This window comes from Trichosurus vulpecula, chromosome 2 (genome assembly GCF_011100635.1).
Source record: "Trichosurus vulpecula isolate mTriVul1 chromosome 2, mTriVul1.pri, whole genome shotgun sequence".
NCBI lineage: Eukaryota > Metazoa > Chordata > Mammalia > Diprotodontia > Phalangeridae > Trichosurus > Trichosurus vulpecula.
In genome coordinates this window covers 15,262,115-15,276,916 of record NC_050574.1, presented here as the reverse complement: position 1 = coordinate 15,276,916, position 14,802 = coordinate 15,262,115, and the positions used below count along the sequence as shown (strand labels likewise).

At 39.2% G+C, this 14,802-nt stretch overlaps 1 protein-coding gene across 1 annotated transcript; it reads left to right on the top strand.

Annotated features, from left to right (window-relative positions):
• Positions 1-368: 368 nt before the first annotated feature.
• Positions 369-3,934, top strand: LOC118836271 (binder of sperm protein homolog 2-like). Its single transcript, XM_036743604.1, has 5 exons — positions 369-438; positions 542-577; positions 1,680-1,820; positions 2,659-2,805; positions 3,927-3,934. Exons 1-5 carry the CDS (start codon positions 369-371, stop codon positions 3,932-3,934), a joined length of 402 nt encoding a protein of 133 aa, XP_036599499.1.
• The last annotated feature ends 10,868 nt before the right edge of the window (positions 3,935-14,802 follow it).

Here is a 14,802-nt window from a genome sequence, read left to right as displayed (position 1 = left end):
AATAAGATCTCAGTTTGATCCCTTCATTTGACAGCTGAGGAAAGTGAGGTTTCCAAAGGACTCACTCAAGATGGCAGAGATGGGAAAAGATAATCGAGTCCCATCCTTTTGTTTTACAGATGGGGAAACTGAGACTGAGAGCTGGGATTTGCCCAATGTCACATAGTTACAGACTATGCCCAGGTCAGCAGATCTTAACTTCAAGGCTGTTTTCACTGGTTCCCCCGGGTGTTAAGGACAGAGAGGCATGCTAATGGGGAGGAGATAAGGAGTGGGAGGATTGGAGGAGGGTCAGGAAGGGCTTGTGGGGATAAAGCTCAGAGCTGGATTAGGACAGAAGACTGGCTTCCACAGGGCTTCAGACTGAGATGATTCTGGAGAGAGGCTTACTGGTGGGCTGGGTTTGCCTACTCTTGTGCCTCCATGGGACCAATGCAGGTGAGGGAGGCTTTGGGGACAGATGGGACATGTGAGTGGGTGGATGGATTGGTACAGAAATGCTCTGATAAATACATTTACCCACTTTCTTCTTGCATTTCAGACTTGACCAGATATAGAAACATTCGACCTAAGCCAGGTAAGGAGAAAACCATGGATTTTCTGCTGGGGGAATGAAAGGGACTACAACACCTCCCTGGATGGGAGTGAGTGGAACTGGGTAGGATAAGTTATTTGAGCAAAGAGGAAAAATTAATAATATTTTGAGCTGGTGGAGACCTTCAAGATAATCAAGTCTAATCTTATTTTATAGATGAGAAAGCTGAGGTCTGTAGAAGGAGTGTGATGTGTTCAAGGTTCTACATATAACAAGAGGCAGACCTAGGATTTGAACCCAGGTCTTCTGACACCAAATCCAGTATTCATTAAGCTCTACTTTGCTCCTTTCCAAATTAGGATGAACTTGGAGGGGAAGGGGTGTCCTCCCCAAGTTCAGCCTGATTTGCCCTTTGTAGAGCTGTGGGGGGTTATAGTGGAGGAAGTCTGTGCCAGGGAGTTAGCCCAATTATCTGGCCTCCATGAACACTCCAGAGGGTGTCCTAAAGAGAATTCAAAGCAATCCATCTGTTCTTAAGCTGAGGAGGCAAAGGTTGGAGCTAAAATAAGGAGTAATGGAAGGTGTCTGTGTGTGTGTGGAAAAAAGCACAGAACTGGGAGTCATGAAATCCTAGATTGGATTAGATTCTCCAAGACTCCTTCCAGCTCTGATATTCCCTTTATGAAGTGGTCTAGGGTTTAAATAGAAGTTTTGGTTACAATCCTATTTCTATAAACATTAAATGATTTGCCCACAGTCACACCTAGTAAATATCAGATGTGAGGTTCACACTCTGGTGTCCTGACTCAAGGGCCATCAAGCAACTCCCAAATCCTTGAGATTTCTCTCTCATTCTAAGTTTCTTTCTCTCTGAGCCTCATTTTCTTCTTCTAGAAGAGCAGGTAGTAAGAATTTACATACTCCCTCCACTTCAGTAAATCTCTAAGATCCTGTCACACCTGGACCCTTTCTGAGTGTGTGCACCTTCAAGCCTGGGCTAACATGGCAGTCTGCAGGTGGGGTATGAAGACAAAGGGTGCAGAGGAACTTTGGGGTAATGGAGAATTGAGAACCAGATGCCTTTGGCTCCTGGTCTGTACCCCTCTCCTTCCCCCATTCCAACCAGAACTGATTCTTTCTCCAGAAAAGGTCCTCAGGCCATGTGCCTTTCCATTCTTCTATGAGAATGTGAAGTATGATCATTGTACAACAGTGCATAGCGACTATGCCTGGTGCTCAGTGGAATATGTCTTCAAAGGGAAGTGGCGCTACTGTATTAGTACAGGTGAGTCACTCTGGCATCATCCAAGGGTCCTGTACCACTCCTCCCCAATTCCCCTTACCATGTATTTCCAGAACAGAGCCACCATTTATTTGGAACTGAGAATATTCTGTAATTGAATGTTTTCTACTTGGGTTTTAAAAAGCTAACTGCAAAGTATATTTGGGGAATGTGTGCCTGCAGAGAACAATTTGTGCCCTAAGAGAACAATCTGGGGATCTCAGTGGACTGAAACTCAATACATGGTTCCAGTATGAGACGCTGATGTCCTAGAAAAAGCCAATTCCATATTCAGCTGCAGGAAACACGTGTTCTTCAGAAACCAGGGAGGTGACAGTCCCTCTGCCCTTTACTCTGGTCAGGCTATGTCTTTGGTATTATGTTCAGTTCTAGCCCACCTCCCAACCAACACTCAAACTTTAGGAAGCTCATTGACAAGGGGTAGAGAGTCTTGAGTCCATGTCATATGAGGAAGTGGAAATGTTTAGCCCAGACAAGAGAAGATTTTGGGAGGATATTTGTCTCCAAGTATTTGAAGAGTAGAAGAGGAATTACACTTGTGCTGTTTGGCCCTGGAGGGAACAACAAGGGACACTGGGGAAGAAGGCTTGGGTGGAGATGCAAAGAGGCAGATCATAAAATTAGAAACCGAATGAACCACCAAGGGAGTCAGGTAATTACATCACTAGAAGGCAGGCTGCCTGATCACTTGGGAAGGGGAGATGTACTAAGGTGCATCATTATTCCCTGGCCTCACTATTTCCTGCCTCAAGGAGCCTTTGGTCCACAGAGCTCTCCTGAGGGTGTGCTCACTCTGTGCCAACCCTCTGGGCCTTCACAGACCCCCCAGCATGTAAGTTTCCATTCCTCTTTGGGACGAAGATATACCATGACTGCACAGCAGATGGGTACGTGCTGGGCAAGACCTGGTGTGCCCTGACACACAACTACAACAGGAACGGGTTGTGGAAACCATGCTCACCCAATGGTAAGAGGGAAAGTGGGGGGTAAGGCTTCTTGTCTGAAGAGTAAGTTGGAAAGAGAGAGAGAGAGAGAGAGAGAAAGAGAGAGAGAGAGAGAGAGAGAGAGAGAGAGAGAAGGAGGGAGGGAGAGGAAAAGAGGGGAGGGAGGGAGAGAAGAAGGAAGGGGGAAAGGAGGGAGGGAGAAAGTAGACACAGAGAAGGAGGAAGAGGAGGGGAGAGAGGAAAAAGGAGAGGGATCAGGATAAAGAGAAGAAAAGAAGGAAATATATTTGTTAGGCACTTATTGGGTTCTAAGTACTATGCTGAGAGCTGGAGACAGAGGTATAAATGGGTGACTATCCCTTCTCTCAAGGAATTCATGATGAGGCATTCCTCATTGCAGGAAAGAATTTTTGGAGTAGGTGGCATTTGAATTGGGCTTTCACAATGAGCGGAACAAAGGGAACATTCTAGGTACCCTAGAGCATCTCTCACCTAAACCAGTCCCATCCATGGACATATGTTGTTAGTCTAAGGGAGGAGAGGTTTAGGGGACCAAGCAGCAGGTGTCCAAGGAGCCAGGAGAACTGGGCTTGGCTGTCATCTCTGCCACAAACCACCCCAGTGAACTTGTCTTCCCCTCTGAGGCTCTTCTGCTTTCTTAGAGTCATCATGATTAGGTGGAGAAGGTAGTGGACTTGGAAGCAGCAAGAACCAAGTTCAAATCCCACCTCAGACCCTTAGTAGTTGTGTCACTCTAAACAAGTCACTTAATATCCCTATGCTTCAGTTTCTGCATTTGTGAAATGAGCGTGTTAGACCCAATTGCCTTCAAAGTCTCTTTCAGCCCTAAATCCATGATCTTGTAAAATGAGAAGGCTGGATACTTTGGTTTGAATGTCCTCTCTACTTTGGAGTTTCTTTGGTTCTGCTCCTTGGCTTCCTGACCTGTAAAATTGGATTGAATAAGATCTCAATGTTTCTTTCCATTTCCATTTCCCAGTGTTATGACCCATGATCCTGTCATCCCAAAGATGCTTAGGGAGGAGCAGAGCACCAGGCACTGGGAGGGAAGTCATGATTTGGGCCCAGACTTGGCTGGAGAAACCCAGAGCAAGCTTATGACTCCCACTCTTCTCCCTCATAGATCTGTGAAGAAGAGAGCCTACAGCCACAGCCTGCCTTCCTGGAAGATCTTGGCCCCTCCTCTTATAGTGATGAGTCCATGGAGCCCCTCACTGTAGGTCTCCTTTAAGTGACACAGGTCCCCATTCCCCCCAGCATCAGGGGAAATTCTGGCCCATGAATTCTGTGAATACTCCCCTAGGTAGAGGAACCCTGAGCTCTGGTGTCTTCCCTCTGGCTCTTTTCTTGCCTGGTTTTACTACAGCTTTCCTTCTGTTCTGCTTTCCCCTTATCCTGTCCAGTCTACCCTCAGAGATTCTTTGATTGTACCTATAGAGTCAGCCAATTTAGGTTAAGAATAGACCTTAGAGACTACTGGGGGAACCTAAAACTGTAGAGAAAAGTACATGTCCCTAACATTATTCCTTCCTTTAAAAAAAACCCCTCCCTAAAAATGTCCCATCCCTAACCCCATCTCCCTCCCCCTTGGTTTTATTTCTGTTTGGAAGCCCCTTTTTGAGATCCAGAAGGAGCAAAGGGGAGGAAAAGATTAGGTCTGGGGAAAAGACGTCTAGGTTTCTCACTCAGACCAGGATGTTCTGATAATTTGGAACTTAGAGTCCCTAAATAAAATAGGACGTTGGGGCCCAGAACTCTCTGTCTCAGACAGTGTGTGCTGGTTTTATCTCAAGATGTGGAAGTGAGTAGAGCGAGGGGGCCCACTGCCTGCCTCTTAGTATTCACAGCCTGGAGGAAAACCACCTCAGTGGTCATGAGACCTACCTCCATGAAGAGGATCAGGCCCTTGGGAGCTCTGGGTTTGAGTCTTGGCTCAGAAGTAAATCTAGTTGTGAATTATAAGCCTTATTTTTTTGAAAGCAAGCTGAGTAAAATGGAGATTCAGTTTCCTATTCACTCCTCTATGTTCCACAGTATGTGTGCATTTTTATTGTTCTTAATTTCAGAATAAAACAATTAAGGAAACTGAACTTCTACCGCGTATAGCTTGTTTTTTGCAGAGTGCATATATACACAACAATCACAAAACTACCATATTTGTTGTAGTCCTTCACTGAACTTCTTTCTCCTTTCATGTTAAAATGTCCAATGAATGCTTTTTCCTTTCTTTGCCTCGATCTTCTGCACATCCTCCTCATCATTCATGACTTCCCCATCCCAGTAGAAGTCCCAATCTATTCATAGAGTCAACAAAAAAATGATGAACCAATAGCACGTGAGCTATCACTGTGGATGTAAGTCTCCTGTGCCTGTCACCCATCTTTTCCCTGCCCAGAGGCAAGCAGCATCCCCCCCCCCAGTCACTGCATCCATGACAGCTGGGAAGGCCTTCAATTTTGGCCCCTTTACTGAGGATCACTCACAAATTATTCTCCTCCTTTTGCTCACTTCACTCTGTATCAGTTCTGACTTCTCTATTTCTCTTTCATTTTTCACTTTTTTCTATTATTGTTTTGGATTTGGAGAAGGCCTTTTCACAAACAAGAAAAGCACTGATGTGCTTTAAAAAAACACAAGTATTCCATGGAATTGACTTGCTAACTTGATTCACCATGGATAAGGAATATGGAAGAATGTTAATTACTGAATTCAATCAGACATTATGCCATGCAGACTTTTCCCTAGATCCTTTGGTAGCTAGAGTAGAGTAGGTAGAGTTCTGGGCCTGGAGTCAGGAAGATCTGAGTTCACATTCGACTTCATGAGCCTGGGAAAATAATATTTACCCTGTCTGCCTCAGTTTTCCCAACTATAAAATGGGAGTCATAATAACATTTACGACTCATGGTTGTGAGGCTCAAAGGAGATACTATTAGTAAAGCACTAGCACAGTGCCTGACACATAGTAGGGTCTATATAATTGCTTATTCCTTTCCTTCCCCACTTTGGTACAAGGTACTGGGGAAGGCTTTTGAAATGGATGATGTAACCCTCTTCCAATCACTAGAAAGCTACCCAGGATTTGGAAATAGGGACTCTTTCAAATGGGTTTTTTTATTTTAATATTTTATTTTTTCCAGTTACACATAAAAAAATTTCAATATTCTTTTCAAAACCTGAGTTCCAAATTTTCTTTCTCCCTCCTCCCCCCTCCCCATTGAGAAGATTAGCAATTCAACATTCGTTATACTCGTGTAGTCATGAAAAACACATTCTCACGTAAGCCATGCTATGAAAAAAACACAGATGAAACCCCCAAGAAACAAACAAAAGGAAAGAAAAGGTATCTTTTTCAAAAAAAATTTCCATATTAGTTGTGGTGTGAAAGAAGAATCAGAACAAAATGGAAAAACCATAAGAAAGAAAAAACAAAAAAACAAGAAAGTGAAAAATGGTAAGCTTCAAACTGCTTTCAGACTTGACAATTCTTCCTCTCGATGTGGATCTACTTCCATCATGAGTCTTTTGGAATTGTCTTGAATCATTGTATTGCTGAGAAGAGCTAAATCTGTCAAAATTGGTCATTGCACAATGTTGCTCTTAATGTGTGCAGTGTTCTGGTTCTGCTCACTTCACTCAGCATCAGTTCTTATAAGTCTTTCCAGGTTTTTCTGAAATCTGCTTGCTCATCATTTCTTTTAGAACAATAGTATTCCCTTACATTCACATGCCACAACTTGTTCAGCCATTCCCCAATCAATGGACATCCCTTCAATTTCCAATTCTTGGCCACCACAAAAAGAGCTGCTATAAATATTTTTGTACGTGTGGGTCCTTTTTCCTTTTTGATGATCTCTCTTGGATACAGCCCTAGAAGTGGTATTGCTGGGTCAAAGGATATGAAGTTTTATAGCCTTTGGGGCCTAGTTCCAAATTGCTTTTCAGAATGGTTGGCTCAGGTCACAACTTTACCAACAGTGCATTAGTGTTCCACTTTTCCTACATCTTCTACAACATTTGTCATTTTCCTTTTCTGTCATATTACCCAATTTTATAGGTGTGGCCTTGTATGTCAGAGAAATTTTAATTTGCATTTCTCTAGTCAATAATGATTTGCAGCATTTTTCACATGACTACAGATAGCTTTAATTTCTTCAGAAAATTGCCTGTTCATATCCTTTGACCATTTATCAATTGAGGGATGATTTGTGTTCTCATAAATTTGACTCAGTTCTCTATATATTTTAGAAATGAGACCTTTATCAGAAACACTTTTCAGACTCAACAATTTTTTCTCTCGATGTGGATAGCATTTTCCATCATGAGTCTTTTGGAATTGTCTTGAATCATTATATTGCTGAGAAGAGCTAAATCTGTCAAAATTGGTCATTGCACAATGTTGCTCATGATGTGTGCAGTGTTCTTCTGGTTCTGCTCACTTCACTCAGCATCAGTTCATATAAGTCATATAATGTGTAACTGGAAAAAATAAAATATAAAAATTGTTTCCCAGCTTTTAGCTTTCCTTGTAATCTTGGTTGCATTTGGTTTTGTTTGTGCAAATTTTTTTGTAGTTTATTTATTTTTAGTTTTCAACATTCATTTCCCTAAGATTTTGAGTTTTGAATTTTCTCCTCCACCTTATCCTCCCCTCCTCCCCAAAATGATATAGGCTCTACTTACACATTCACATTAATCATATTTTCACATTAGTCATGATGTAAAGAAGAATTAGAACCAATGGGAGAAACCATGAGAAAGAAGAACCAAAACCAAACAACAAAGGAAGAGGAGAGTACATACTTGCATATGCATTCAGACTCCAAAGTTCTTTCTCTGGATGTGGACAGCATTTTCCATTGTGAGTCTTTTGGAATTGTCTTAGATCCTGGCATTGCTATGAAGAGCTAAGTCTGTCAATGTCAGTCATCTGTGCAAAAAAATATTAATTTAATGTAATCAAAATTATCCATTTTGTAGGAAATAGGGACTTTGGTAAATACTCCAGTAGATTTTCTAGGGACAGTAAATATTAAAACTGGAAGGAGAGGTTTTGTGTGTGTGTGTGTGCGTGTGTGTGTGCGTGTGTGTGTGTGTGTGTAAATTGAGTTAATCAAATTATTCCACCCCTTACCTAAAGTAAATGATAAAATGCTAGGCCCTGCTACTTTAACAAGGTGGGAATATGCCTTGAATTAATCAGATAAATCAAAGGTATTTAGAGTCTTAGACAAGCCATTTTGTGAACTGGAGATGTCTCTGCGTGGGAAGAATGTTTAGGAAGGTTAATTTGGGCCCCACAGAGATTTGACTTTGAGTGAGCATCTGACAGCTGAGAGGACAGTCACCTCTGAGAAAGAATTGCTTGGTAGGGAGGGAGAGAGTCCTTTGGTTCATCCTTAGCCTTCTTCCTCCCTGCCTTCACCAGAGTAGGACTCTTTAAATTGGGGGATGTACATAAGTACTCATCATCCCATTGGTAACCCCTGGAACAACAAAGAGCAGTTGTATAGTGAGCTGAGGACAGAGTGGACTTACATTCATGGCTCCACAAAAAGCCCAGCAAAGGAGCTCTGCTAAATCTTGCCTCATGAGAACATTAGAAACATCTCACAAAGGAAGAGGACTTCTAGAAACAAGGAAATGTGCATTCCCCCTTTGCCAAATGTGCTGACTAATCATAAGCCCACTTTGCCCTAGACTGGATATGAGCTGGTAGGAAAGTGCATCAAAGATTTGTAGTGGGATGTTTCATACAAAGTGTTCTTACTATAACACGTTAATAAATATGCCTTTCTCAAAGCTAACTTCATCTGACTGACTAATTGATATCACTTGACAGTCATGGAGGGAACCGCACAAATGGGAGCTCATGAACTATAATATTAGATAGGATACCCTTTTGTTAAATATCTAGCTTTGAGGGGATGTAGTAGGGTACCCTGGTAAACTGACTTGTCAGTAAAGGTGGGAATTGGATAGTTATTTCAGAACAATAGGCTATACACACACACACACACACACACACACACACACAATATATATGTACAAATTTAGTACAAGGTAGTTTTGGAAGGGATTGACCTAAACCTGGGTAGAGATTAATAAAGGCTTTGTGTAGAGGATGGTGCTTCTGATAAGTCTTGAAGATCAGAGATTCTAAGAGTCAGTGCTGAGGAAAGGTACAATGGATAGCAGAAGAGGTGCCCAGGGAGAAACCAAGGTGGTAAAGAGGGTATTGGGTGCCATCTGCTGGAAGCTGATGTCGCAGAGTAGCATGAAGGCCTCAACACATCTGTGTTTGTCAAGGTGTGCAACAGAATTTTGGGGAAAATTCTTTGAAGCTATTGTTATTTTTTATGTCATTTGAGTAATTTCCTTTGTTAAAGAACTGAGTATCCTGGATGATTATGAAGGGGAATCAAATCGGTGGGGGCTTATGACCGTAGGAGGATAGCCACCACAGGGTAACCCCTAAAACTCAGTGAGTAGTAGCAACAAACCCTCTGCAAATTGGGGAAATAAATCCAGAGGAGGTGCTATATCCAAATAAATGACAGGTGTTACTATGATAATTATGGCACTGAAAACAATTGTTGTCTTAAAAGCTAGTGGTTTTTATATCCTAAGACATGGTCAATTTTTGCATAGGTGCCACTGAGAAAAGGGCATATTCCTTTCTATTCCCTTTGAATTTTCTCCAGAAGTCTATCATAATAATCTTCTAAAATTCTATTTTAAGACAATAATTGTTTTTATTGCCAGTGAGAATGGGAGCACCAATTCCCATAGTATACCCTAAATCTAGATGGGGGGCAGTCAAGACAAGCATACACATTACTCAAATCCCCTTAAGCCTCAGTGGGGGCTGGTCAAGGCAAGCACAGGATTCACATTCCCCTTCTAAGCCTTGATGGTGGCAAGACAAGGCACCCACAGCATTCCAGCTTGTGCATTCCACAAATATGCAAATCAGTGCTTGCTGACTAGTACTCACTTAATTTATAGAGGAGCACACAGAGAAAGCAGTTTGCTAGCAATAGCCTCAAAAGTTTACATTAACTTTAGTGACATCATGGTGACTTAGCACAGAGCAAGTGCAATGGGCTATTTACAACTTAACTCAAATGTTTACATTATCTTGGTTACATAATGATCCACCAGCTCAGTGAGATTATTTATGATGTGAAATTGTGGGAACTAGCAGATTGCTTATGGCCATGGATCCTGGGAACTAGTATCTTAAAAAAACAAATCCACCTTACAGATTAGAAAGATGGAGGAAAAATAAGTGAGAGAATTTTAGAGGGGTGGGTAAAATAAGGAATAAGAGGGTAAGGAAAGAAGATAAGGTTACAGGGATAGGGTAAAAAGAGAGGCTAAGAAGAAAAATAAATAAAAATAAAATGGAGGGAAATTCACAAATAGTAATTATTACTTTGAATGTGAATGAGATAAACTCACCTGTAAAATGACATCAGCAGAATGGAATAAAAATCAGAATCCAACAATATTCTGTTTACAAGAAGTGCATTTAAGAATGAGAGATACACACAGAGTTAAAATGGAGGGCTGGAGTAGAATTTATTATGCTTTAGCTGATGTAAAAAGGTAGAGGTAGCAATTATAATCATAGACAAAGTTATGGCTAAAATAGATTTAACTAAAAGAGATAAGAAGGGTAACTACATCTTGATAAGAGTTTAGAGTCAGGCACAACTGAAAGGACTGAATGACATTTATACTACTATCTGAACCTCTATCAAATTTCAAAATATTCATGATGAATATTTCCTATGGGGATTTCCTTTCAGGCATGTAGGGCTGACTCTTAAGTAAAACTTTTATAAATTTATTACATTCACCAGCTATCCCTTCATTGGATTTTCATGAGGATTATTTTTTATTTCTGGAATGACTCAGTTGCTTTGCTTCTTCTTTAAGTTGCTGCCACAATCTCAGAATTCTTTCAAGTTGATGTCACAGGAAATGATTAGAGAGTAGACTCCTTGGTTTGAGGACTGGTTTCCATGAATGAAAAACATAGAAATCCTCCCCTACTCCTCCAATTCTTTCTTTGGAGACCCAAGAGGCAGATGATCTGACATGAACCAGACCTTCAATTTAATAAACATCTTTAAAACAGGCCAAAGTCTCTCACTGCATCCAGGGAGATCTCCAGTCATCCTGACCTATGTCTTGACACTGGACCCAGATGACTCTGGGGAAGAGAGTGAGGCTGATGACTTGGCATATCTCTGCCTCATTTAAATCCAATTCACTTGCAAGTCAAGACATCACCTTCCTTATGTCATTGGTCCTCTTCAAGAATGAACAACATGCACAAACAATAAAGCAGTATCAGTACTTAACTTACATTGTGTCATCTACATTTTTAAAAGAAAAGTTAAGTAAACTACAGGTAGAGATAGTAGTACTATAGTAGTAGGGGACTTTAGTCTTCCCCTCTCAGAGCTAAATAAATTTAATCAAAAAATAAATAAGAAAGAAGTTAAGGAAGTGAATAGAATTTTGGATAAGCTAGATATGATAGATATCTGGAGAGAACTGAATGGAAAACAGAAAGGAATGCACCTTTTTCTCCGCAGTTCATGGTACATTTACAAAGATCAACCATATATTAGTATCTAAAAATGTTACCACTAAAAAGAAAAAACAGAAATATTAAAAAATATCATTTTCAGATCATAACACAATAAAATTATATTTAAGAAGAGACAAAGGAAGCACAGATTAAAAACTAATTGGAAATTAAACAACCTAATCTTAGAGAGTGACTGGGTTAAAGTATAAATCATAGAAACAATCAATGATTTCATTAAAGAGAATGACAACAATGAGACATCATATCAAAACCTATGGGATATAGCAAAAGCAGTGATTATAGGAAATATATATATCTTTAAATGTTACATCGGTAATTATTGAGAAAGAGCAGACTAATAAATTGGGTATACAAATAAAAAAACTAGAAAAAGAACAAACTAATAACCCCCAACTAAACACTAAATTGGAAATCCTAAGAAGTAAAGGTGAGAGTAATAAAATTGAAAGTAAAAAAAGCCATTGAATTAATAAACAAAACTAAGAGTTGTTTCATGAAAAACCCCAATAAAATAGATAAAGGATTGGTTAATTTGATTCAAAAAAAGAGAGAAGAAAACCTATAATATCAAATATGAAAGGGTGAATATACCAGTAATGAAGATGAAATTAAAGCAATTATGAGGAGTTATTTTGATCAATTATATGCCAATAAATTTAACAATTCATTGAAATGGAAAAATAGTTACAAAAATATAAATTGCCTAGATTAGCCAAAGAAGAACTAGACAATCTAAAAAGACCGATTTGAGAAAAAGAAAGCGAACAGGTCATAAATGAGTTTCCTAAGACAAAAGCACCAGAACTAGATGGATTTACAAGTGAATTCTATCAAACATTAAAAGACCCAATAATTCCAATTTTAAATGAATTATTTGGAATAATAGGTAAAGAAGGGGTCCTACCAACCTCCTTTATGAAACAAATATGATACTGATACCTAAACCAGGAAGAGTGAAAACAGAAAAAGAAACTTATAGACCAATTTCATTAATTAATATAGATGCAAAATCCTAAATAAAATACTAGCTAAAAGATTATAATAGTATATTACAAAGACTATATATTATGATCAAGTGGGATTTATGCTAGATATGCAGGGATGGTTTAACAGAAAGAAAATTATTAACATAATTGATTACATCAATAATAAAAGTAAAAATATGATATACCAATAGATGCAGAGAAAGCTTTTGATAAAGTTCAACCCTCATTTTTATTAAAAACATTTGAAAATATTGGTACAAGTGGATTTTTCCACAAATTGATATAAAGCATTTACTTAAACCATCAACAAGCATTATTTGTAATGTGGATAAACTAGAAGCCTTCCCAGTAAGATCAGATGTGAAACAAAGATACCCACTGTCACCAATATTAGCAAATATTATATGGGAAATCCTAAAAATAGCAGTAAGAGAAGAAAAAATAGAAGGAAATAGAACAGGGAATGAGGTAATAAAACTATCTCTTTCTGAAGATGATATGATGATATACTCAGAAAATTCCAGATTCAACTCAAAATGAACAATTTTAGCAAAGTAGCAGAATATAAAGCAAATCCATATAAATCATCAGCATTCTATATATCACAAACAAAACTCTGCAAGAAGAGATAATAAAAATACCCCATTTAAAATAACTCCACACACTAAAATATTCAGGTGTACACCTGCCAAAACAAACCCCAGAACTATATTAACAAAATCATGAATAAAATACCTTTTTACACAAATAAAATCAGATTTAAATAATTGAAGAAATATTAATGGGTAGGCAGGGCCACTATAATAAAAATGACAATTTTTACCCAAACTAACTTATATATTAAATGTTATCCCAATTAAATTGCCAAGAAAACTTTTTACTTAATTAGAAAAAAATAATAACAAAATTCATTGGAAAAACAAAAAGTCAAGAATGTCAAAGGAACAATAAAAACATGTAAAGGAAAGAGGTTTAGCAGTACTAGATCTTAAACTGTATTATAAAGCAGTAATTATCAAAAACTATCTGCTACTGGCTAAGAAACAGAAAGGTAGATGAATGGGCTAGAGTAGACATACAATTTACAGCAGAAACTAAATGTAATAACCTTGTATTTGACCTTGTAGAGACTTAAGATTTGGGGATAAGAATTCATTATTTGGTAAAAATTGTTGGGAAAACTGGAAAGCAGTATGGCAGCAACGGAGCATAGGCTAATATCTTGGTTGATTGGTTGATTGGTTGTTGTCCTTTGTTCTTGAAGAAGACCAAAATGACCTCACTACAGTAGAGTCAAGTTTCAATGTGTCCAATTGTGGCTGATCAGATCAATACAAACTTGGAATGCTCTTCCACAGGTTCGGTACAAATAGTCCATATGAACATTTGGGAAGGATTCTTTAAATTTGTGCATCCCACCATTCTTTCTAGCTACATCAAATCCGCTTTGCTTAGAGAGCACAGCACCTTCTCTGTTGAGGGCACACCATACTGGGCAGCCCTGTGCCAGTGTCCCTCATGTCACAAATCAATTCCAAAGTTCGTGAGAGAGATCTTGAGAGTGTCCTCATATTGCTTTTTCTGACCACCATGTGAAAGCTTGCCCTATGTGCATTCTCCGTAAAACAGTCTTTTTGGCAAGCATACATTTTCTTTCAAACAATGTGGCCAGCCCATCATAGTTGCACTCTCTGAAGCAGAGTTTGAATGCTTGGCAGTTTAGTTAGAGTAAGGACCTCAGGGCCTGGTACCTATCCTGCCGGGTGACCTTCAGAATGTTCCTAAGACAATTCAAATGGAAGCAATTTGGTTTCCTGGCATGGCACTGGTATACTGTCCAGGTTCCACAGGCATACAACAATGAGTTCAGCACAACAGCTCTGTAGACCTTCAGTTTGGTAATCAGTCTAATACCTCTTCTCTCCCACACTTTCCTTTGGAGCCTCCAAAACACTGAGCTAGCTCTGACAATTCATGCATCAACCTCATTACCTATGTGTACATCCCTGGAAAGTACACTATCAAAGTAAGTGAACTTATCTGCAGCATTCAAAACTTCTCCATTTGCTGTAACTGATGCCTCCACATATGGATGGTGTGGTGGTGGCTGATGGAGTACCTATGTTTTCTTGTCCAATATCTTAAACCATTTATGAAGATAAGGTCAAAGTAGATACATGACCTAGATATAAAGAGATTTTTACAAGAAAATTAGGAGAACACATAGCATATTACTTACTAGACTTATGGATAGGTGAACAATTTATGACTAAACAAGGGATAAAGAGCACAGTTAGATGTAAAATGGATGTTTGATTGCCTTAAATTTAAAAATGTTTTGTACAAGTAAAACAAATGTAGCAAAGATCAGAAGGAAAGCAGAAAAT

Coding starts and splice junctions, on each gene's coding strand:
- LOC118836271 (XM_036743604.1), top strand. CDS start 369: ATGATTCTGGAGAGAGGCTTACTGGTGGGCTGGGTTTGCCTACTCTTG. Junction 578..1,679: donor AAACATTCGACCTAAGCCAG/GTAAGGAGAAAA, acceptor TTCTTTCTCCAG/AAAAGGTCCTCAGGCCATGT. Junction 1,821..2,658: donor GCGCTACTGTATTAGTACAG/GTGAGTCACTCT, acceptor GGGCCTTCACAG/ACCCCCCAGCATGTAAGTTT.